Below are 24,283 nucleotides of genomic sequence, written 5' to 3' on the forward strand. Positions count from 1 at the left end.
ACGCAAACACACCCAAAGGGGATTTTGGGGCACTCTGCCAAGGCTCCGGTCCCTGCGGGGCGGGGGTGGCCGGGGGCAGCGCTCGGCGCCGCTGCCGCGCTCCCGAGCGTGGCCGGGCAGGGTCTGGGCGGGCAGGAGCGGCGGGCCGGGGCAGGGGCCGGGGCAGGGGCTCTGCCGGAGCGGGGGAGGAGCGCGGCCCCGGCCCCGCCGCCCCGGGCCCCGGGCAGGCACCGCCCCCCTTCCCCCCCGGCAGTGCCCGCGCTGCTCCGCGGCCGCTGCGCTGCTCCGGCTCGTCCCGCGCGTCCCGGCGCTCCCGGGCAGCCCGGCATGGCGGAGAGCCCGGGCCGGCCCCCGGAGCGCAGCGATGTGCCGCGGGAGGGGGCCGAGGACGAGGCGGCGGCGGGGGCTCCGCCCGGGCTGTGCCCCGAGGGGGCGGCCGAGCCCCCGGACGGGCCCGCGGAGGGGCCGCGCCTGAGCGCGGAGGCGGCGGAACCCCCCGGGACAGCGGCTCCCTCGACGGCGCGGCGGAGAGCCCGGGGACACCGAGCGCGGAGCAGCGGGACCCCGGCGGGGACAGCCCGGGGCACGAGGGGCAGCCGGGCGGGGAGCCGGGGGCCGCGGGGGTGATGGACGGGCCCGAGGGCTCCGCGCCGGCCAGGGCAGAGCCCGAGGGAGAGGCGGTGGCACCGGCGGGGACGGAGCCTGAAGGGGCAGCCCCGGCGGCGATGGAGCCCGAGGACGCGGCTGTGAGCCCAGCGGCGATGGAGCCCGAGGACGCGGCCGCGGTCCCGACGGCGACAGAGCACGAAGAGGCAGCCCCGACAGCGACAGAGCCCGAGGACGGCGCCGTGACCCCGGTGGGGACGGAGCCCGAGGGCGCAGTGGTTGCTCCGACGGGGACGGAGTCGGAAAAAACAGCCCCGGCGCGGACAGAGCCCGAAGGTGCGATGGTGGCCCCGGCGGGGACGGAGCCCCAGGTGAGAGAGGCGGTGAGGGAGGAAGCCCCGACGGAGAGAGAGCCCCAGGAGGCGGCGACGACAGTCCCGGCAGAAGCAGAGCCCGAGAAGGCTGCGGCGACAGCCCCGGCGGGGACAGAGCGCGGAGAAGCAGAGGCAGAAGCAGAGCCCGGAGAGGCAGAGGCGCCATCGAGGACAGAGGCCGGAGAGGCGCTGAGACAGGCGGTCCCAGAGGGAAGAGAGCCCGAGGAGGCTGCAGTGACAGCCCCAGTGGGGACATTCCCAGAGGATCAAGTGCGGGAGGAAGCCCCAGCGGGGACAGTCCCCGAGGAGGCTGTGCAGGAGGCACCCCCGGCCGATGTGACAGTGCTAGAGGATGAGGTGCAGGAGGCAGCCCCGGCTGGGACAGTCCCTGAGGAAGGGGCGGCCCCGGTGGGGACAGACCCCGAGGATGCGGTGCAGGAGGCAGCCCCGGCTGGTGTGACAGTCCCTGAGGATGCGGTGCAGGAGGCAGCTCCGGCAGGGACAATCCCTGAGGATGCGGTGCGGGAGACAGAGGCAGCTTCAGCAGGGACAGTCCCTGAGGATGCGGTGCAGGAGGCAGCTCCATCAGGGACAATCCCTGAGGATGCGGTGCAGGAGGCAGAGGCAGCTCCGACAGGGACAGTCCCTGAGGATGCGGTGCAGGAGGCAGCTCCGACAGGGACAGTCCCTGAGGATGCGGTGCGGGAGGCAGCTCCGACAGGGACAATCCCTGAGGATGCGGTGCAGGAGGCAGCTCCGACAGGGACAATCCCTGAGGATGCGGTGCAGGAGGCAGAGACAGCTCCGTCAGGGACAATCCCTGAGGATGCGGTGCAGGAGGCAGAGACAGCTCCGACAGGGACAGTCCCTGAGGATGCGGTGCGGGAGGCAGAGGCAGCTCCGACAGGGACAATCCCTGAGGATGCGGTGCGGGAGGCAGCTCCATCAGGGACAATCCCTGAGGATGCGGTGCAGGAGGCAGAGACAGCTCCGACAGGGACAATCCCTGAGGATGCGGTGCAGGAGACAGAGACAGCTCCGACAGGGACAATCCCTGAGGATGCGGTGCGGGAGACAGCTTCAGCAGGGACAATCCCTGAGGATGCGGTGCAGGAGACAGAGGCAGCTCCGACAGGGACAATCCCTGAGGATGCGGTGCAGGAGGCAGAGACAGCTCCGACAGGGACAATCCCTGAGGATGCGGTGCAGGAGACAGAGGCAGCTCCGACAGGGACAATCCCTGAGGATGCGGTGCAGGAGGCAGCCCCAGCAGGGACAGTCCCTGCGGAGGGGGGCGCGGAGGCTGCCGAGAGCCGCCGGGCAGCGGAGGTGGCCTTGCCCGCTGGCGGTCCCCGGTCCCCGGGCGGCCCCGGTGGCGAGGCCGCGGCGGAGGCGGAGCGGGGACCCGCAGCCCCGGCGGGGACAGGAGCCCCGGGGACAGCGGCCAGCGGGACCCCGGGCCCCGAGAGCGGGTGGGGCGCGGCGGATCGGAGCCTGAACGGGGAGCGGGGCCGGGCGCAGAGCGAGGAGCACCGGACAAGCTCGCCGGCAGCCCTGGAGGAGGAGGAGGAGGATGAGAAGCAGGAACACGACATCTCCCTCTTCGTCAAGGTAAGGGTGAGGGGCTGCCGGGGAATCTCCGTGGGGAATCTCCGTAGGGAATCTCCTCTTCCAGGAGTCCTGTGGTGAGGGGCATTTAAATGTGGCAGGCGAAGGGCCAGCCTGGCTTAGGTGATTTGGTTATTAATGTCCAGGATAAACTTGCCTCGGGCTCCTCATTCCTTCAGGAATTGCTGGCATAAGGAGATCTCCGTGGATTTTCAGATCTCCAAAATGCAGGGAGAGGGGTTCTCATCACGGGGGCTGAGAGGGAAGAACCTGGGAAATGTCATTTCAAATGCGGTGCTGGGATTTGCTAACAGGAATTATGGGCGACGTTCAGAGAATTGCCCCAAACTTTGGCAAGGCTGAATTCAGAGTCAGTAAAGAGCATCCCTCGTAATTGTCCAGTTCGTGTTTGTTTGGGCAGGGAAGATTTGGGTTAGAGGGAAATGGGGGGAAAAAAAATCAAACAGAGAAAACTTAAACTAATTTCTGATATTTTACTGAGTTGAGCTTTAGACTTTTCTATCCTGTGCCTGGAATCCCACCAAAATCCCTGGGATTTGGCATGGAAACAGCAGCCATCCACGGAGTCTTTGTCAGATGGGAATTTTCTGTGTGTACAAAGCATCTGGAGGTGATTTCTTCTCTCTTCTCTGACCCCTCTGGACTAAAACGTGGAGCAGGGTGGGATAAACATAAAGCTAAGGAAATAAAACTGGGGGAGCAGAAGGCATTTGGGACCTTCTCCTCTACAAACCATCCCATGCTGTACCTCCTGAGCTGGCTGAGGCTGTTTCTGCCAGCCAGAATTCACCTTAAAATTAAAATTCAAACTTAGTGCCGAATTAAAACTTCATGGAAGGAAAACATGGCCAAAATTAGAGAGCAGCCTACAGAATAAGAGCATTTGTGGTGACTCCATGGTCCCCAAATATTAGGATTAAACATGGGCTTTGAAAATATTTGTGAATTAATGAAGGCAGAAGGAGAAGGGAGGAACATTTTTGTGATGGGCTTAATATTGGGAATTTAAGGATGCCTAGAAAATAATCCAGCTGCTTTTTTAATTAATTCTGTATTACAAAGCTTAAGGATTTTACCTCACCTGGAGCTGGATTTTTGAAGCTGGGATTGGATTAGTTTTTAGTTAGAGGTTGGCACGAGTTTCTCCAGGAAAAGGGAAAAAAATAAAAAGCCAACTGGAGAGCTCAGCATCTCCCCAGGCACCAAAACGTGCAGGGGAATGAGGAGCAGTGGAAGTGCCAGGACAGTCCCTGCTCTGCTGCTCTCACTGAATCTCCCCCTGCTCCAGGCAGCAGGAAAAGGGGGTAAAGACAGGGAGGCTGGGAATTCTCTGGGATGGCTCAAAGCAAAAACAGGGAGACTGGGAATTCTCTGGAATGGCTCGAAGCAGGTTTGAAGAGCACATCCCCAGTCTGTGCTTTAAAGCTGTTCGTGTGTTTTGGTCGAAAAAGAGGGAGTGGATTCCAAGGTGGGGCAGTGCGAGCTCTGGAACTGGGGATTATTAGTGCCACATCCAGCCAGGGATTCCTTATAAATACATCATCCACCAGCTCCCTGGCCTCCTTCCAGCTCCCATTTCAAACTTTACCCTCCTTAGCACCCCTGGGGAGTGATGGGGATGTTTGAAATCCTGGGATTATTGCCTGTCCTGTTCCCAATTTCTGTGCTGTCCCTATTTCTGTGTGCCCCAACCCCTGCTGGGGTTTGGGTTATTCCTGAAGGGTCAGGGTGAGGTTTGCCTGCCTGAGTGATGTCTGTGCCTCCATCACACAGCTGGGACGGGAGGGCCACGCCATGGTTTGATAGCACAGGACAAATACAGAGAAATGTAAAAATAAATCCCCAAATGGGAGAAAATGCACAAGAAAACAACACAGGAATAGTGCTGGAATAATCCTGGCAGCTCCCCTGCTGGGGAATGTTATCCTAGGCCAGGCCAACATTGGAATTCTTGCTGCTCTGTCAGTGGTAATGTTCTAAGAAGCATCACCCTCAGGAAGAAACCCCCTGGAAGAACAAGACCACCTCAGAATTCCCTTGAGGCTTTCACTGGGTGCTCCCTGCTTCCCAGCTGCCCATGGAACAACATAATTTATTTTCTTTAGATAACAATACCCATTATTCCAGGTGTTCCCAAGGCAAAGGCTCTCAAAGGTCATCCAGATACCCTTTCCATTTGGGAATTCAGCTCAGTGTCCTGGCACCTTGTGCTCTCTGGTTCTTTGAAGGCTTTTTTCCCCCTCTGTAGCAAAAGCCCTTTATTGACCAAAACATTTCTGTAAATGTCAATTTTTTTTACCACTTGAATATACTGGAACTCTCACTAAAATTCACTCCACTAATTTTAAGCAATAGAACATTTATCGAAGACTTAAGAGCTTATTTCTAAATTGGAATTGTTATCTAATTATTTATAGTTAGAAAACTCAACAGAATCACAGCTGCAGATTTCAGAATTCCAAGGATTCCTGAGGATTTCTCTGTAACACAAACACTTGGCCAAACAACCCAGTTGGAGCACAAGGCCTTGCTCATTTCCCAAAACATTTCTCCCCAATTTTCAGGGTTAAATGGATTTTAGTCAAAGCTGACCACAAGCACAAGATAATAGATTTTATCCAAGGAAAAGCAGTGGGATTTTTTCAGTTTGGTGACACTCTTGGTCTCTAAATAATTTATTTCCATTCAGAGAATGATTTCATTCCCACAGAGACCAAGGTGTTTCGGTTTGGCCAAATTTAGAAATATATCCTCTGAGAGAAGGCACAACCACCGCTCCCCCACCAGGTTCGGGGAAAAAAAATAAATTTTCCTTGAAGGAAAGTGAAGAAGATAAAACTATTTATTTAACAAGCACACGGGAAAGGAAAATAATGTTAAATGGTAAAATCTTTCGCTGTGGAGGAAAAACCTGGGAAAGTGTCAGAGTCCTCCCTTTGGTCTCCTCAGAGCTGGGGCTTGGGCCAGGGCCAGGCCCTCTGTGCCCGGTGGAAAGTCCTCCCGATGGGTTCTGATGTTACAGCAATCAAGCAGTCCAGTAGAAAATGGGAGAAAATCTGGAATTCCAGAGAAGGAAAAGCAAAGTCCAACTTTCAGTCTCTCTCCGGAGAACAAGAAGCTGAAAAAAACTGGCCAAAAACTGACTGGAAAGCAGCCAGCCGGGTGCTTCCTCGCTCCCCTGCCGCAGCTGGGAAAAAAACCTGCTATCTTTATGTGACCTTGAACAAGCAAAAACTGCTTTGAGAAAGTTTTGCTCAGTTTTTTTCCTTCCCCCTCTCAGGCTCAGTTTAGAGGCATAGAAAGGCACAAGAATTAATTTCTGGGCTTAGGCAGCGATATGGGATACACATCAGAAGGTCACCCCAAGACACAAGGTTACTTGTTTGAAGCAGAATTTCCCTGCACCACTCCTGAGATACCCTTGAATGACTTTGCACAGAGCTGTGCAGAGTTACAGAAAGGGCTAAAAAAGGGGAAAGGAAAAGCTTTGCTGGCAGTACAGAAATGGGAACACCAAGGGCACCCCTGCCTCCAGAGTCAGTCCACCTGAAATGGGAATGGGTGTTTCCTACAAAAAACAATCTTCCTTTCTCTGATGTGATGAATCTGGGCCTTAAACAGAACTTTGATTATAAAGTAGCAACTGAATTTTGAGTGCTGTGGGTGAGAAATCCGTGGGCAGCAGGAGCTCAGCTCACTGGAACCCCTGGATGCCCCTTCAGTGGAGCCTGTGCTGCACCTGGTGCTTGGTGTAAACATCAGAATTGTCATCACTGAGGAGGCGTTGGTGCTGAAAATCTTAATTTTCCCTTCTCAGTCAGGGTGTAAATGAGTGAGGTGAGTGTGGGTTATACAGCCAGTAACTGATTGCTGTACCCAGATCCAGCTGGGCAGCTGCTTATGGGCCTTTTGTAGTGCAGATTCACCACAGGAGCTCAGTATTTAGATGATCTCGGGCAGTGACATTGAAGATTTCTGTGTGCAGAGTTACAGCAGCTCCACACACTGGGTTCTGCTCCTTTCTCCTCACTCCCTGTTTTTATCCTTCCTGAGCTCCATTCCATGGCCCTTCTGCAGGACCTTGTCTCAGGTGCCACATCCCTGCCACTAAAATCCTGTTGTTTTTTATAAGTTGCTTCCCTCCACCATTCTTTTGGATATTTTCATTTGCATTGTCAGTGAGACCTTTCTGCTTTTGTAACTGAGGAGTTGTGAAAGCTCTGGGCTGGGGACAAGGTGGGCATGGGGCACAGCTGGGCCTGGCTGGGCTGGGAGGGCTTTTCCAGCCTCAGGGATCCTGGGATTCTGTAGAAGTTATCCTACAGAAGAAGGAAAACTTAATCCCGGAGAAAGCCCCTGCCCTGGAGAAGCACAGGAGCAGCCCCGAGGCTGGACGTGCCAACACCGGGCTCCAGCCACAGCTGCTCGGCACTGAGCCCTGCGGGGCTGCCCAGGAAGAGCAGAACAGCCCCAGTGCTCCGCTGCTGCTCCATTGCTGGGTGATTTGGGTTCCTTGGCTGCACAAAAAGCCCCAAAGCAGCAGAGCTCTGTTTGTCCAAAGCTGGAAGTTGGCTCCCTTCCCCGTGGGTATTTGCCCTCTCACAGATCCCTTTTTTTCAGCTGGAAGATGGCAATTTCAGGTTCCCTAATGCAGCTTAAGAGGAACTGGCATTACAAATTCCTTTCATAACTCTCCAGGTTGTTGTGTGTGCTGGGGGCACTGGCAGCAGCTTTTCTGGGGGTTGGAATGAGATGGGCTTTAAGGTCGCTTCCAACCCAAACCAATCAGTGATTCTGACTAAATCATACAAGAATAACTTAAATGCAACTTCCTATTTCTGATCATTGATTTCTGTCTGTTGGTTTGTGTCAATCTGGAAAAGGACTTTGTTCTGTCAGTTGTCTAAATCACAGAATCACAGAATGACCAGGGCTGGCAGAGCCCTCCAGGATCACCCAGTGCCACCCCAGCAGCACCAGCAGCACCCCAAAGCCTGTCCCCAAGGGCCACATCCAGACTCCTCCTGAGCACTCCCAGAGACAGTGACTCCAGCACTCCCTGGGCAGCTCATCCCAAGGCCTCACCACTCTGGCAGGGAAAAATTGTTTCCAAGCTCCAACCTGAGCCTCATTCCACCCCTGCCATGGGCAGGGACACCTCCCACTACCCCAGGTTGTTACAAGCCCTGTCCAACCTGGCCTTGGACACTTCAGGGATAAGGGAACCACAACCTCTTTGGGTAAATACTTCATGGAATCATCTTTTTCCATGCTTTGGAAGTGCTAAATCTCCATGTGCCCCCAGGGCTGTACAGGCCGGAGGCCTCTCTTCATTCCCAGGACCAATCTCTGTGGTTTGAAGGTTTGTTTTAGGCACAAAAAAAAAAAAAAAAAAAAAAAAGAAAAGAAAAGAAAAGAAATAGAAAGAAACATCTTCAAAGCTTCCTGGCCCTTTTCCTGTTTTTATTTCCTCCCAGCTGACTGCTCCAGTAAAGCCCCACACCATGTGTTTTGCTTTAAGCACAAGCTTAAAGTCACGTGCTATGTAAGCCCTTCATTAAACAGGGAACCCTTTCCTGAGCCAGTCCCAGGGCACAGCTTGGTTTTCGTGCTGGCTGGAACCAGCAGAGTCTCCTGATGAGATCAGCCAGCTGCCCAAATTCCAGCCATGGGGCCTTTGCTCCTGAGTTCTGTCTTTATAAAACCTCCTCTTACCTGTGATCAGCACAGAGCAGGGCCAAGGATGGGAGTTCTCCTTGGCTGCTCTCTGCCCACAGTCCCTGGCTGTCTGAAATTAAACTTCAGTCCCTAAATCCTGCTGGAGAGCCTCAGCCTTCCTCAGGAACTTCTCTGGAAGTGTTCTGGATGTGGGACATGGCTGAGGAGTGGTGATGTTGGGACTGGATGAGCTTGAAGGGCTCATTTTGGGATGAGGTGATTATCCTGCATCTCTGCCAGGGAATTTTCATGCTGTTGTTGAATTTGAGGTTGAATTGATGTTTTCTGTGGAGGAATAACAAACCAGTCTAGAGAACTCATGGCATTCACAAATAGAAAACATTAGAGTGTGGGGGGTGATTTTCTGGAAAGGGTTTTGATCAATTCGTTGGAAACTATAACTCTACAAAACTTGAATTATTAAAAAATCAGGGGAAACTTAGGAAAGGGCCTTCTTTAAATAACAGTTGGTAGTGGAAGGTGTCCCTGCCCATGGCACGGGTTGGAATGAGAGGATCTTCAAGGTCCTTCCAACCCAAACCATTCTCTGATTCCATCAGTGCTATTTTTATGGGAACACCACCTGCCCATGTGAGGCCTTTCTTCCAGTCCTGTGTGGACCATGCAAACCCATATTTATGACTCTTTCTTAGTTGAAATTCTGTGAAGCAGAAGTCATAATGGAAGTTCTCAATATGCCCAGGATTTTTCAGGATGTTTATTCCTGGTGATGCCACTTGGAATTGCAGCTTTACAGTTTTTAACCAGAGAGAGACCCCTCCTCTTCAGATGTGGGAAAGGGAATCAGGCAGCAAAAGGAACAATTAGAGTTTATGGAAGGGGAAGCGAAGTGTGGAGACTTCCTCCTGTGCCATCACTGAGTGTATTCCCTTTGTTTTCCCTGGAAAGGTCCTGCAGCTTCTTTTTTCCCCCAGGGGTTTTGGGGCACTGAACAGGGAATGGTCCCGGCCCCGAGGCTGCCAGAGCTCCAGGAGCGTTTGGACAGCGCTGCCAGGGATGCCCAGGCTGGGATTGCTGGGGGGTCTGGGCAGGGCCAGGGGTGGGACTGGGTGATCCCTGTGGGTCCCTCCCAGCTCAGGATATTCCCTGACTCTTTAAAAAGGAATTGCTGTCCCCCAGACTCTGCCCAAGGGAACGCCCTGTGAAGGTGACCCAAGATCTCCTTGCTGAGATGATAAAATGTCCCCCTGTGATAAGGCCCTGTGTGCATTTCCATTTGCAATGTCTGGTTATTTCCTGATAAAAACTCAGCTCAAGTGACTCCATTCCAGTTGCTGCCAATGACATCACCTTCTCAGCACTGAAGGGTTTTAATTCCTTCCTAAAAATACTGAGTTTCTCTAAGAAAACAGCTTGGACAGCCTGACACTGCTGTGGGAGGCAGAGGGACAAAGGTGGAATTCCCCTTTTTGTTTCATTTCTCTCCATATGCTGAAATTTGAGCACATGTAAGAATACTCCAGATATTCAGAACTGGAGTTGTCAGAGAACAAAGTCAAACAGCAGGGCTGGAGTAGTGAAAGTGAACCTGAGTTATTCAAATGGGGCAGTTACAAACAAGTTAAACATTGACTCTGATTTCAGAAAAATTCCCATTTGTGTCTTGGTCAATCATTGACATTTCCCTGGTGGCTGTTTTGGAAAGGATTTTTAAAAGCTCTTAGAGAACAGGAGCACTTCTTAAATACAAAAAATGAAGTCTTTTCATAATGTGGCAGATGAAACTCAAAACAGGGTCCAGAGATACCCTAAAGACTTCAACATTTTGGAGCCCGTGCTGCCTGTGGAAACAAAACCACCACCAACCCCTCAGCAAAACCATCAGGTTCCTCTGTCAGGAGCTTCAAGGGGATTCCCCAGGATCTGGGATCACAGGGACAGTCCTGAGGTAAATACCAGCCTTAGATCCCACTGCTTCCTGCAGTGTATCATTAATTCAAACCCCTATTTTAATTAGCAGTGCTGTGTTTCTCCTCATTTCCCAAGGAAGTGAGGTGCTGGGGAGAGCAGGATGGAGAATAGCCTGGAATTGGAATTTACACTGGGAAGGGAAGGTCCTTCTATTCAATTTTTAACTGTTCTGTGAGGTCCTCTCTCCACTGCAGCTGACAGAGTTTATTTTATTCTTTCCATGTGGACCAAAAGATCACAAATTATTGGAGGTGAAAAAATCCCCCCACTCTTTTAATCTTTCACTTTTACCTCTTGATTTAAATTGGGATTTTGGCACAGTATTTTCTACCTGATGCTGCATTAAAAAGCTTCTTTATTTGAGTATTTCTTATTGATTTACTTCTTTGTTTACAGCACAAATCACAGGTATTTCATACATATAATTTTTATATATAGAACTATATAGATAGTTTTTATCCATATGGAAGTACATAGATAGTTGTTGTATATAGTTTTTATACAGTTTTGTATTTAGCTTGAAGCAGCCCAGCTGTGTTGCAGGGTCAGTACAAATGCAGTGTAAAACAGGATGTATCACAGAAATACCAGTTAATCCATTTTTCCCAGCCCTGTAACACGTTCAGGAATATAAAATCCTTTTGTTGAAGTAATTCCCTGTAAGAATTTCTGAAGGATGTGAGGTTTTTTTGTCTCCAGGGTGAGCTGGCACCTTGCCACGTTATTAAACAGGGATTAGGAATAGCAGGGAGGGATTTAACCATAATTCCTGTAACAGGATAAATGGTTAATAGCATTTGGGCTGCTGCTTGTGACCTGGGAATGTTCCCTGGAACACAAACGGGCCCTGCAGAATTCCCAGCACTGGGAAGTTTGGGAATAGCTGGTGTGAGATCCAAACCACTGACCTGGAACTGGGCGGTGTCTCCCGGCTCCAATTTCACCTGGGTTTGGTTAAAGGGCTCTGGGTTTTCTTCCACTCCTGGCAAGGTTTTGAAAATAATCTTGAAAATCAAAATTAAAGACTGGGTAAGGATTAAGAGGAGTGATCAGAGCAGGTCCAAGCTGGCCTTGGGCACTTCCAGGGATCCAGGGGCAGCCACAGGGCCTCCCCAACCTCACAGGCAGGAATTTCTTCCTAAAAGAAGATGGTAATTCATTATCATCATCGACTGAAAAAGTGAACAAATGGTGATGACTCCAGTCACTGCTGTTCTGAGTGAGACACAAACCAAGGATAACTCATGCAAAATGGCAATCACTTGTGTAGGAGAAAGATACTCCTAAACTGGGCAAGATTATTGTAAACTCTGCTGAAGCGCAGCTGAAGATTTCACTCTCTCAGTCCACAATTTAATTTCCCTATTTCTTTTTCTGTTTAATTTTCCCTGCACTGCCCCGTGCTCTGCTTAGTCCTGTAGCTACTGCTGTGGCTTTATTTGCAGGTCTGGTGTAGGGAGATATATTTGAGGAAATAAACCTGCAATTTGCATTTTTCCTTTGTAATTTCATCATATTTTATGGATTTTCTTTTTAAACACCTGTAGAGAGCCACAGGTGTGCCTGGAAATTCCTGTGACACCATGAGGGGCCTGGCCCAAGGCAACAGCAGAGTTGTAAAATCACAGAATTTGTTTATTCTCCTCTTTTGTAAAGGGCTTTCACGCATAAATTTAATCTTTAATGTAAATAAGGTGAATATGAGCACAGCCCCTAGAAATGCAATACAAGACATCTCACCTTTTAATTTCCACCTGCACTCTCTTGGTTTCTGTTCACTTTACAGAATTATCATTGAATAGTTCATTTATTTATAACCTTTGTCAGATCTGGCAGAGTGTAGAAATGCTGGGCAGGTTTTAATATCAAAATCAAATTTAAATGGGTATTTCATCTAAGTAGCAGGACTGAGTTTTGGCCTTTTGTTTCTCATTATTTATAAAGCAACTGGACAAAAGTAAAAAGGTTAGTGCCTCAAAGTTGCTTCTTAATGAAGGAGAATTCCTCCTTCTGCAGCAAAAGCATTTAATGATTTACAGAGTGATTAAGTTAATTTCTGCTGTAATTCCTCACCCCGCAGCCCATGGGCAGTAAATGAAGCAGCGAGAGAAGAAAAGAGGCTTTCTCTGCTCTGAGGTGGCTCTTGGCACACAGGGGAGAGAGACCTGGATCCAGAGGGAAAATCCTTCCCCATGAGGGTGGGGAGGGGCTGGGATGGAATTCCCAGAGCAGCTGGGGCTGCCCCTGGATCCCTGGCAGTGCCCAAGGCCAGGCTGGACATTGGGGCTTGGAGCAGCCTGGCACAGTGAGAGGTGTCCCTGCCATGGCAGGGGCGGCACTGGATGGGCTTTGAGGTGCCTCCAATCGTTCCGTGATTCCATAATTCTATGAAATTACAGCGTCAGCCTCATTTTCCTCTCTGTTGTCTATAGAGAATTAGAATTTTCAGATGGGTGTCACTCCTTCGAGCTGTGAGCACTGCTCAGTGCATAAAAACAGGGCTGAGGGAGATACCCCATAAACATCCAACACATTTTTAATCCTGAACGTGGCCTGAGGACCAGCAGCATTCAAAGAACAATTTCCAGTGGAGAGCTTTATTAAACATACGAGTCATGAAACCTAAAATAAGATAACAGCAGTAAATTGATTCCAACACTGCATGAAAGCAAACTTAGACAAATTCCAGAAAGCAAACAGAATGGGAAAAGCCTTCATAATGGAATTGGTGGCTGTGAGGAGACACTCAGTGGCCAGGCTGGGAGGATAAACCTGCACAAGACTTACAATGGGAGGGAGCAAGAGTTTCCTCATTTCTGCAGGTGGGAGCTCCGCCCAAGCCCACACTCAGGGTCAGGGCAGCCCTGCACTGGCTCAGCTGATGCCCTGCTCCAGGTAAACTCAGCCTTGAGCCAATACTCCTAATCCCTGATCACCAGCACCAGCTCAGAGGTGTCCTGTGCTGGCTAAAGCTGTGCAGGTGTAAAGTTAATTCCTTTTACCACCTTCACCTGCTCTCATTTCCTTTCATTCCCTCCCCCTTGGCGTCTCCTTTAGGCCCAGCTTTGGCCAAAAGCCTTAAATCTACACAGGGTTTTATAAAGACCCTTCCAAAAATCCCCTGCTATTCCCACATCCCTGCTAATGGTTTGTATAAATATTTTCAGTTGGCTTTTTAAGTGGGGAGCAGACTTTTCATTCTGTATTTGTTCAGTACTGAATTCATAGTGCCTGGACGCTGCTCTGAAGGTTTGTTTCCCTGTGTCCATGAGGAGAAAGGAAAACTTGGCCAGAGGGCAGGGCTGGATGGGATATTGGGAAGGAATTGTTCCCTGGGAACAAAGGGGAGGCCCTGGGTCCTTGGAAGTGCCCAAGGCCAGCTTAGATGGGGCTTGGAGCAGCCTGGGACAGTGGGAGGTGTTTATTTTTCTCGTAGGAGAAAAAAATGAAGGGAAAATCCTTTTTTTATTTATTTTTTTCCCCCTGAAGGAGTGTCCAGCTGCTGTTTTCACACCTCTCTTGTTGAACTTCACTTTGGGGATGTGACACACAGCAAGAGTCAACCCCAGAAGTACCAAAAATACAATTTCTCTGCAGAAATCACCAGAAATCACATTTTAAAGATGATTTTTCTTTTTCTTCTATTTGGCTGAAAAAAATAAACAGCGGCTGAAACATCTGTTTTTAGTGTTGGATGTTGGTGGGTAGGCAGAGTTCTGGGGCTGTTTAAAAGCAGTGGAATACTAAGTGGCAAAATCGGTACTTTCCCCGTGAAGACGTATTTTTAATTGCAGCTGCTGTAGCTTCAAATTTAGCCTGGAATTACAATTTCAGCATCTCAAATGCTCTCCAGAGCAACATTTCAAGGCCAGTAGGTGGCATCAAAAGGATTCTGTAAAATGCAGTGTTTGGGTGTTCGTGCTCCAGCCTGAGGCCACGGAATGACAGCAGAGAGAGAATTCCAGGTGATCCCTTCCTGACGAAAAGCTTTGGATTGGATGTGATCTGAGCCTGTGCTGCGTCTGAGCATCACATAAAATGTTAATAAGTTCATTAGAGTTGCATCCAGTGAGCCAAAATTAATTGTAATTTTAATTTTTATGGCGTTTTTTAACAGCACTAATATTGGCCGACAGAAGTAATTTTGGATTTTTAAAAGGTTTTATGTAGCCACGATATAATTTTAATATATTTACTATACGTATTTTAATATTGCTGAAACAGAAGTAAATTCGGTGGGGTTTTCAGTGTTTGAGTCGTGTAGAAATCTGCAGAAACACTGCACAGTCATCAAGGGTGTAAAAAACACTGTGTCCTTCAGGAGCAGATGGGGTATTTTGTTCATGGAATCCCAGAGTGAATTGGGTCGGAAGGGACCTTAAGGATCATCCCATTCCACCCCCTGCCATGGCCAGGGACACCTTCCACTACTCCAGGGTGCTCCAACCTGGCCTTGGACACTTCCAGGGATGGGGGGGGAGCATTGAGCAAGCTTTAAAATTGAAGAAAAATTATAATTAAACCTTAAATTTAATATTTTTTTTAGTTAAAAGAGGGTATCTGTCACAGCACACTGCCAGAACACAATTACATCTAGAAAATAGACATTTAGGGTCTAGAAAACACCAGGAGTGGCTGAGGGAGCTGGGAAAGGGGCTCAGCCTGGAGCAAAGGAGGCTCAGGGGGGACCTTGTGGCTCTGCACAAGTCCCTGACAGGAGGGGGCAGGGACAGGGGGAGAGGAAATGGCCTCCAATGGCACCAGGGGAGGCTCAGGGTGGAGATTGGAAACAATTTTTTCCCTGCCAGAGTGGTGAGGCCTTGGGATGAGCTGCCCAGGGAGTGCTGGAGTCACTGTCTCTGGGAGTGCTCAGGAGGAGTCTGGATGTGGCCCTTGGGGACAGGCTTTGGGGTGCTGCTGGTGCTGCTGGGGTGGCACTGGGTGATCCTGGAGGGCTCTGCCCACCTCAGTAACTCTGGGATTCTGTGATCAGTCTGATCCCCTGTGCTGTATCAGCAAAATCCCCTCAGGTTCTCCCCAGCAGAGCTCACATCCTGTGGGTGCTCAGTCAAAGGCCTCTCCCTATCCCCACCCTCTGTCTCCGAGCTCATCCTGGGTAGAGCTGGTGCCTTGGGAAATGCGGTGTCGAAGGCACTCCCAGATCACCACAGCAGGGATCCTGCTGATCCACAGCTGCTCCAGAGAGGACAAACATCTCCCTGCATCCTCAGGAAGACACTTGGTCACCTCAGCTCTGCCATGGCTGGCTCAGCTGCCCAAAGTGCCTCAGTTCCCCTGATTTTTTTTGCTCTCCAGTTCAGAGGACCCACAGCGTACCCAGGACAGCCTGTGAGGCCCTGGCACAGGTTGCTCAGAGAGGTTGTGGATTCCCCATCCCTGGAAGTGTCCCAGGCCAGTTTGGATGGAGTTTGGAGCACCCTGGGATAGTGGAAGGTGTCCCTGCTATGGTAGGGGTGATCTTTAAGGTCCCTCCCGATCCAAACCAGTCTGGGATTGTGTTGGGTGCACAGCTGGCAGCACAGCTGGGCAAGGGCAGCGGGTTTGTGGCAACACCTCCACTTCCAGAGAGCCAGCTGGGCAGGAGCTGGTGGGAGCCAGCTGGGAAGGAGCTGGTGGGATCCAGCTCATCTCCAGACGCACCTGCCTGCTCCTCCAGACAGGGCCCATCCCAAACAGTGTCCCCAGGCTGCTGCTTCTCCCCTGGGTGCAGCCTGGCAGAGGGTGGGGGTGCCCATTCCCAGCACGGAGGAGTCACCATGAGACCCTTCACCTTTCCTTTGGGGTGGGTAACACTTGACGTCAGAGGCAGGATGAGACCAAATGGTGCTGTTGTGCATTTAGCTCCATTCTGAGCCATGCTGGCAACGTTTCAGGCTCGTTGTTTACAGGATCCACAGCAGTTTTGTGTCTCCTGGCTGCTGGAAGCTGCTCAGCGCTGCAGAGCACTGCTCTGAGTAGGAGGAAAACCACAATGGCAGCTTTTGAGCAGCTCTCAGCTTTGCCACCTACGAAACAAGGCTTTCCCGACAGAAACAAGACTTTCCCGACAGAAACAAGACTTCTCTAACCCAGCAGTCCAACTGCTGTAGCATTTCTGAGAGTTCTCATCCCCCAACAGTGCTGGAGGCACTCCTGGTTTTCCCAGTGGTTGCTGCAGTACCAGGGGCAGAGACCACAGGGATTTGTCCTGGGAGATTCTTTGGGTTCACAGGGAGAACCAGACAATTTATCCAGTCCTTGCCATGCATCCCTTGAGCTCCTGCCTGCTCCAGGCCAGGCCCTCGTTTCCAGCCATCGAGCTCTTTGTGAAGGTGAGCACTGTCCAGTGTGTGTTCATGGAGGAGTTTTTGCTGTATCTGAGATTTGTTTGATAGCAGTGAGCGAGGGAAAAAGGACAGACAGAACGGGTCTAATTCATGTGTCTTGTTGGGTTACGAGGGCTGCAAACCTTAATGAATTAACTGAATAAATGAGACACTTGGGTTTTTATATGTCTACCCCTGACATTTAACCTAACTTTTAAAGCTGTGCTTTAGGAGAATCATGTGAAGGGCTTAAAAATGAGACCCCTGATCTCTTGCAGTGTCACATGAAGTCTCACTCAGTAGCACCTCTGCAAGACTTTGCCTCATTTTAACAAAGCCTCTTAACAAATTGCAATATAAATTACATGAGAGCAACACTTCTGTGGCCACCGTCTCCAGGGCTCCCACAGCCCTTCAGTTTGATATTCTTAATTAATTGATTGATTGATTCTGCTTGTTCTCTTCAGTGCTTTAGACATCACATCTCTCTTTAGGCTGGTAAATATTTCTCTGTTCCCTTCCTGTGCTCATAAGCTGATTGAACTCGTTTTAATCTTGTAGTGACTTGTGCAGATTTATGTTCATGCAGACAAATGAGCTGGAGGCTGTTTCCTTTGGAGGGACTGCTGTGATTTATACACAGATGTATTTATAATTTGGAATTTTTCCAATTGTAGGCTGGCAGTGATGGGGAAAGTATTGGAAACTGCCCGTTCTCTCAGCGCCTCTTTATGATCCTGTGGCTCAAAGGTGTCATATTTAATGTCACAACCGTGGATTTGAAAAGGTGAGATTGTGACTTTTAATTCTGAGATCTTAACTTTTTAGCACAACTTTTCCAAAACGGGGATTTTAAAGGGTGACTCTTCTCTGCCAGGCTGGGAGAGCTGGGTGTGTCTATCCTGGAGAAGAAACAGTTCCGAGGAGACCTTAGAGCCCCTTCCAGTGCCTAAAGGGGCTCATAAAAAGGAAGGAGAGGGACTTTCTATGACTTTTTCTTTCTCAGAAAACCAGCGGACCTGCAGAACCTGGCCCCGGGCACCAACCCCCCGTTCATGACTTTTGACGGGGAAGTGAAAACCGACGTCAACAAGATCGAGGAATTCTTGGAGGAAAAGCTGGCGCCGCCCCGGTACCGCATTCCCGCTCCCCTGGGGGAGCTGCACGTGTCGGGGGGTCCCAGGGGGCTGGTCCAGCTCAGGGGTGACTTTGGCTGCTGTGAGACAGAGCTGGAGCCGGGGGTGTCCCTGGGGTGTCCCTGGGGTGTCCCCAAGTCACAGCTGTGCTGCTCCCACTGCTGTCCTTCACCCCGAGCTCACTGCTGAGTCATTCCCAGGGCATGGAATCCATCACGTGGAAAGCTGGGGGCTGCTGCAGAAACCTGACCTTGTTCCTCTGCTTGGGATCCTTTGAGGTTTCCCTCTTCACACCGTACAAATAATTGTGCTTCCTGGGTGCAGGGGGTTGGAGGCTCAGGGGGACCTCACTGCTCTCTAATACCACCTGAAGGATGCTGCAGTGAGGTGGGGTTGGGCTCTTCTGCTGTGTCCCAAGTGAAGGGATGAGAGGAAATGGCCTCAAGTTGTGCCAAGGGAGGTTCAGATTGGAGACTGGAAAAATGTTTGGTCTTTGTGAGTGGTCAGGCATTGGAATGAGCTGCCCAGGGTGGATCACCATCTCTGGAAGTGTTCCAGTCATCTGGATGTGGGCCTTGGGGACATGGTTTGGGGTGGTGCTGGTGGTGCTGGGGGATGGTGGGAATGGATGATGCTGAAGGTGTTTTCCAGCCCTGATGATTCTGGGATTCTGTGGAGCCAAGGGCAGTGAGTGCCTCGTGCACAATGGACGTGCTGGGGCTCTTTCAGAGTGTCCACGTGGGTCCATCAGGCTGCACGTGAGGGTCTGAGTTTTGGATTTGTCCTCTCCCAAACCATGCTGTCCCTCCACTGTCCCAGCATTGTGTCCCCTACCCCACAGATATTTTCTCCCCTGGGATATCCATCCCTCCCTGCGCTCCCTTCTCAAGCAGCCAAACCTGACTTAAACCAGGGAAGCAGCTGCTTCCCTCCACTTTTTTCCACCCTTATCCATCCCTGGCAGCTACAGCTCCTGGAATGGCTGCTGTCACCTTGCTGATGCCCGAGTGGGCTGGGCCAGGAGCCTGAGAGGAGCAGCAGCTCCTGCGAGTGGGGATTTTCCCTCCACTCCTCCTCATGGCAGGAGCCACGTTCCAGGCAGCCTCACCTCTGGAGGAGAAAGCCTGGAAGTAAACCTGGGATGTTTGGGCAGTGCTTGCAGCAATAACAGCCATTTCCCATTGCCCTCAGGAAAAGATGATTTAGGTAGGGTTTAAAGTAGGTGATTTTGAGTTTAGGATGGCTCCCTTTGAGTCCTGTGTGGCTGTATGTGGTCACCCTACAAATAAATGTGTATTAATTAGTGGAGACAAAAATAAAGGCTAATTGGATAGCTTCTTTTTGTTTCTTTGAACTTCTTAGGTATCCCAAACTTGCACCAAAGCACCCCGAGTCGAACTCTGCAGGAAATGATGTCTTTGCAAAATTCTCTGCGTTTATAAAGAACCCAAGAAAAGATGCAAATGAAAGTAGGTACTGCAGTCCTGTCATCAGCCCTGGGAGGGAGAAACCAGACCTGTGCAGCTGTAGGACACTGCTGGAGAGGTCCCATTTCCAGCTCAGGGATTTTCCAGAGCATGGAGGCTGTGGAAATCGGTGCCTGTTCCCTCTTTTAGTCGAGGATTCCCAGCATCGGTGAAAGCAGATACTGCTGTCACCATGGGAGCACCAATTCCAGCCTCTCCTCATTCCTTCGGCTCTGGGGTCTGTGAGGCTGCACCTTCCCCACAGCTTTGCCAAAAGCACAGCCCTCTGGAAGTGAGAGATTCCCTATGTCCATAAATATTGAGGACTCCAGCCCCTTGGCACATCCCTAAAGCAGGACCCTCATGACCACCATGGACTTGCCCTAGGCTGGAGGAGGGCAGGGTTAGATTAAATATTAGGGAGAAATCCTTTCCTGTGAGGGTGGTGAGACCCTGGCACAGGTAGGTTGTGGTCTCCCATCCCTGGAAGTGTCCAAGGCCAGGCTGGACAGGGCTTGGGGCACCCTGGGGTAGAATAGAATGCATAGAATATTCTTGGTTGGAAGGGACCCACAAGGATCATCAAGTCCAACTCTTAAGTGACAGTGGGAGGTGTCCCTGCCCATGGCACGGGGTGGCACTGGATGAGCTTTGAGGTCCCTTCCAACTCAAACCATTCCGGGATTCTGTCTCTCTCCTTCAGCTCTCAGGCCTGTTCCCTGGGCTGGCTTTGTACAGCCCAAAGTGGCATCCCAGGGACTTGCTGTTGTCACTCCAGCTGTGCTGCCCTGCCTGTGGGCAAGCACTGGCCCTGTGGCTCCCCAGGCAGGAGTCAGTGTGAAGGCAGAGCCAGGCCAGGTGCCAAACCCCGCCCCACAGAGGGTTTGAGGAGCCATTCCTGGTAACACAGCCCCAGGGTGGTTTTTCCCAGAACTCCCTTTAGCTCCTTAGAGCCCTTATCCCAGCATTAAGGTTTAAGCCTAGGATGAAGGAATTGCAGGAGTTGGCACAGCCAGATGTCTGGGTTGCTGCCAGGAAGCAGGATGCAGGAGTTGCTTGGTGCCACAGGGCCCTTGGTACAGGCTTGAACAATCTTTTTATTCTCTTAACCCAGATTTGGAAAAATCCTTGCTTAAAGCCCTCAAGAAGCTGGACAACTATTTAAATAGCCCCTTGCCTGATGAAATCGATGCTTACAGCACGGAGGAGATCACTGTTTCCAGCCGGAAATTCCTGGATGGAGATGAGCTCACTTTAGCGGATTGCAACCTCCTACCAAAGCTCCACATAATCAAGGTTTGCCTTTGCTTTTTTAGCCTCCTGGAGGGAAGGGAAGCACAGCAGCTTAAATCCTTTTCTAGAAGGCAGAGGGATCCTTTCTCTATCCTGAGGCCACACCCATGGACACTGAGGCCATTTCCTTTCAGCACAGCCGGGCAGATCCTCACTTTGGTGGTTGTAGGTGTGGAGGAGCTGTGTCGTGTCTGTGCTGTGACTGCAGTGGCTGAGCTGCTCACAGCCACAGGGATGAAATGAGCGCTGGATTCAGGGCTGCAGAGAAGTGTTCTCCTCTGCATGTCACATGCAAAGTGCGCATGACCACAGCCAAGGAAGGTTAGATTGTACTGTCCACCCCAATTTCTGTCTCTCCCATGTTTAATCTCCAATTCTGGCTTTGCTGAGAATCCCCACTGGTACCAGTCAGGGTGACAGGGTGGCCTCCACCCGCTGCCTCCCAGGTAAGGCTCCACACCTCCTCTTGCAGGGCTGTGGAGCATCCACACACACCTGAACAGCTCCAGTGACCTGGGACTGGTGTCGTCATAGCCCAGAAGGCTGGAGAGGGATTTTTCATAAGGGCATGGAGTGACAGGACGAGGGGGAATGGCCTTGAGCTGAAGGAGAGAAGGGTTAAATAGGATATCTGGAAGAAATTCCTCCCTGTGAGGGTGGGCAGGCCCTGGCACAGGGTGCCCAGAGCAGCTGGGGCTGCCCCTGGATCCCTGGCAGTGCCCAAGGCCAGGCTGGACATTGGGGCTTGGAGCAGCCTGGGACAGTGCGAGGTGTCCCTGCCATGGCAGGGGATGGAATAAGATGATCTTTAAGGCCCCTTCTGACCCAAACCATTCTGTGATTCTACTCTGGAAGAGAAATGACCACACTGGAATGTCATTGGTTTTCAAACAAACAAACAAGGTCACTTCAGGAAGTTTCCTGTTAGACTCCTGCTTTGTCAGAGGAAGAGTCGCTTTCCGACACCTCCACAAGTGAAAACTTTGCCCAGACTTCTCCTGGTTGATCCCATTGCAGAGAGCAGCCAGGGATGAGCCTTTTCCCATGGTCAGGCATGGCAAATCCTGGGAGGCAGCCAGGGCCAGCATGGGGAGAATCCCCTCGGGTCAGGTGAATGTCTGGAGAAGGACAGAGGAGGAATGTCACACTGTCACATCACTCTTGCTGCCTGCAGGCAGGGATTAGGGATCAGCCAAGAGCTGTTTTCCCTGATCACTTGAAATTAAGGATTTAAATACAAAATACAAATTTTTCCTGTTTCAGTGAAAGTTTCCAAGTATGGGCCAATTTATTCCTGTAGGATTATTCTGTTAATTCGGGCTTAAGTTTGCTGGTTTAACCTGTGTCTCTTCCAGTATGTTCTACTGATCCATGTAGCTTTGCATATCTTTAGCTAGATATAGATATACACACACCAAACAAATCTTTTACAGTGAGTTCAGCAGCTTTCTTCATCCCATATCTTCTTCTTAGGTCTTTCCCTCTTCTTCCCCTTTGTTGCCAACAACACCAGACTCACATACTGGAAATGAAAAATGGGCATAAAGAGTAGGCTTGGGATGTTTGGGGGTTTTGCAGATTATATGTGTAATGATATTTTACTTTTTTTTCTTTTTTTCTTTCAATGAAAGGTTGTTGCAAAAAAATACCGAAATTTTCATTTTCCACCTGAAATGACAGGGATTTCGAGATACTTGAAAAATGCATACGCAAGAGATGAATTTACAAACACGTGCCCTGCTGACCAGGAGATTGAATATGCATATTTGGATGTGGCAAAGAGAATGAAGTAACCAGAAGATGCCTCTGTTTATTGCTTCTGTGATGGGCAACAGCCAAGCTGGAAAAGCAAAAACCAGCAGAGATTCTGCAGTGTGATTTTAAGTTCTGCTATTGGCCAATCCTTGTATAATGATTGTATTGCATTATTTACTCCTTCTTAAATGATGTGTGTGTGTGTTTGTGTGTCTTGCGCACTGGAATGTCGGTTGTCCATTCCAAGGAAAAGGCATCCATCAATAGTAAAGAGTTGTAGGATTTAGGGAAGCAATATAAGTCACACACTTAGAGCAATACCACAGACTAAAGCACTGAATTTTGAGAAGAAAAAGCCCTGCTTGAATACCTTAAACCTGTCATTAGTGCTGCCTCTGGTCTCGGTTTCACATTTGTTACCCAACTTCACCTTTGATTGCATGGTTTCTCTTTGCTTCACTGCTCTGACCCAGAAGCCCCTGATTGAGCTGGAGGGAGCCCAACCTGCAGGTGGGACCACATCTGACATTCCCCAAGCCTCTCATCTGGGCTGGAGCCCTGCAGGGCAGCTCCACCAAGAACAATTCCTCTTCCCATTGCAGGAGTCTCCTTTGTTGAGGGAGAGAAAGAAAGAGAATTCCTGCCTTCCCCTCTCAGGGCTGGATTAGTCCTCGAGCTTCCCTCTTGGTGCTCCCAGAGAGAGAGAGACACTGGCATTGGGTATTGGGCAAGGGAGGAGGGAGACACTTGGTTGTTGCTGTACACAGAAAAAATGAGTGAACATCCAGTCCTAAATACTCATGGGATTTCTTTGTCCTCCTTCAGGGATCCTTATTTGGTTTTGGAAAGCAAAGAGGAGCAGGAGAGGGCCTAAGAAAGGAACAATCCTTGTGTACCCTCTGACAGGAGGGGGCAGCAGGGGGGTCGGGCTCTGCTCCCAGGGAACAGGGACAGGACAAGAGCAAATGGCCGCAAGCTGTGCCAGGGGAGGCTTGGGTTGGACAGCAGCAGGAGTTTCCCCATGGAAAGGGAGGTCAGGCCTTGGAAAGAGCTGCCCAGGGAGGTTTGGAGTGCCCATCCCTGGAGGTGTCCCAGGAAGGGCTGGAGGTGGCACTCAGTGCTCTGGGCTGGGGACAAGGTGGGCATCGGGCACAGCTGGGCCTGGCTGGGCTGGGAGGGCTTTTCCAGCCTCAGGGATCCTGGGATTCTGTAGAAGTTATCCTACAGAAGAAGGAAAACTTAATCCCGGAGAAAGCCCCTGCCCTGGAGAAGCACAGGAGCAGCCCCGAGGCTGGACGTGCCAACACCGGGCTCCAGCCACAGCTGCTCGGCACTGAGCCCTGCGGGGCTGCCCAGGAAGAGCAGAACAGCCCCAGTGCTCCGCTGCTGCTCCATTGCTGGGTGGGCGGTGATTTGGGGTCTTTGGCTGCACAGCCCTGTCCAGCTGCTCCCACAGGGATGTGTCAGGAACAACACAGAGCTGCTGCTGCCTCAGCTGCGGCTGCACCGGGGGAACCCCTCCCGCCTGGCACAAGGCTGCTCAGGGCAGGCAGGACTGGTGAGGAACACACCCAGCCTGGCTCCAGGGACTGAACTCTGAGGGGGTTTTCGGAAGGAATTCTTCCCTCTGAGGGAGGAGAGGTCCGGGCACAGGGTGCCCACAGCAGCTGGGGCTGCCCCTGGATCCCTGGAAGTGTCCCAGGCCAGCTTGGACACTGGGGCTTGGAGCCACCTGGGACAGTGGAAGGTGTCCCTGCCCACGTGTCACGATCAGGTGAGGGAGAGATGCCTCTGCCCCACTTAAGGGCAACTGAGACCAGAGGACGGCAACAGTGGGATCTTACCCAACAACACAGACTTGATTTCTCAAGAAGTGGGAGGGAGGGAAGGAGGGAGGGAGGGAGAAAGAAAGAGCAAACACCTGTCAGAGAGGGGGAGACACAGAGCCGGAGATAATCAGCTGGAACTACATGAGCTTTAAGGCCCCTGCCAACGCCACCCGTTCTGTCGCTGGAGAAGTCGGACGGGCTCCAGAAGTGACTCCAACG

The 24,283-nt window shown here is 51.2% G+C and overlaps 1 protein-coding gene across 14 annotated transcripts; it reads left to right on the forward strand.

Moving 5' to 3' along the window:
* The first annotated feature begins 605 nt into the window (after window positions 1-605).
* On the forward strand, window positions 606-22,427 carry CLIC6 (chloride intracellular channel 6). Of its 14 annotated transcripts, XM_039553791.1 has the most exons (8): window positions 606-1,598; window positions 1,689-1,730; window positions 1,821-2,591; window positions 17,263-17,372; window positions 17,592-17,717; window positions 19,084-19,190; window positions 20,302-20,483; window positions 22,112-22,427. In XM_039553791.1, exons 1-8 carry the CDS (start codon window positions 627-629, stop codon window positions 22,271-22,273), a joined length of 2,472 nt encoding a protein of 823 aa, XP_039409725.1. In that variant the 5' UTR covers window positions 606-626; the 3' UTR covers window positions 22,274-22,427. The 14 variants fall into 14 exon arrangements, with proteins under 14 accessions (XP_039409725.1, XP_039409706.1, XP_039409684.1 ...); XM_039553772.1 differs by having other exon boundaries at window positions 606-2,144; window positions 2,241-2,591; XM_039553750.1 differs by having other exon boundaries at window positions 606-1,991; window positions 2,040-2,591.
* Window positions 22,428-24,283: the final 1,856 nt, after the last annotated feature.

This window comes from Corvus cornix, chromosome 1 (genome assembly GCF_000738735.6).
Source record: "Corvus cornix cornix isolate S_Up_H32 chromosome 1, ASM73873v5, whole genome shotgun sequence".
NCBI lineage: Eukaryota > Metazoa > Chordata > Aves > Passeriformes > Corvidae > Corvus > Corvus cornix.

Bases quoted from the DNA above. Each gene is read 5' to 3' on its own strand.
- CLIC6 (XM_039553744.1), top strand. From the start codon at position 627: ATGGACGGGCCCGAGGGCTCCGCGCCGGCCAGGGCAGAGCCCGAGGGA. The intron at 19,191-20,301 runs GTAGGTACTGCA...CTCTTAACCCAG, and splicing joins AAGAAAAGATGCAAATGAAA to ATTTGGAAAAATCCTTGCTT. The intron at 20,484-22,111 runs GTTTGCCTTTGC...TTTCAATGAAAG, and splicing joins CAAAGCTCCACATAATCAAG to GTTGTTGCAAAAAAATACCG.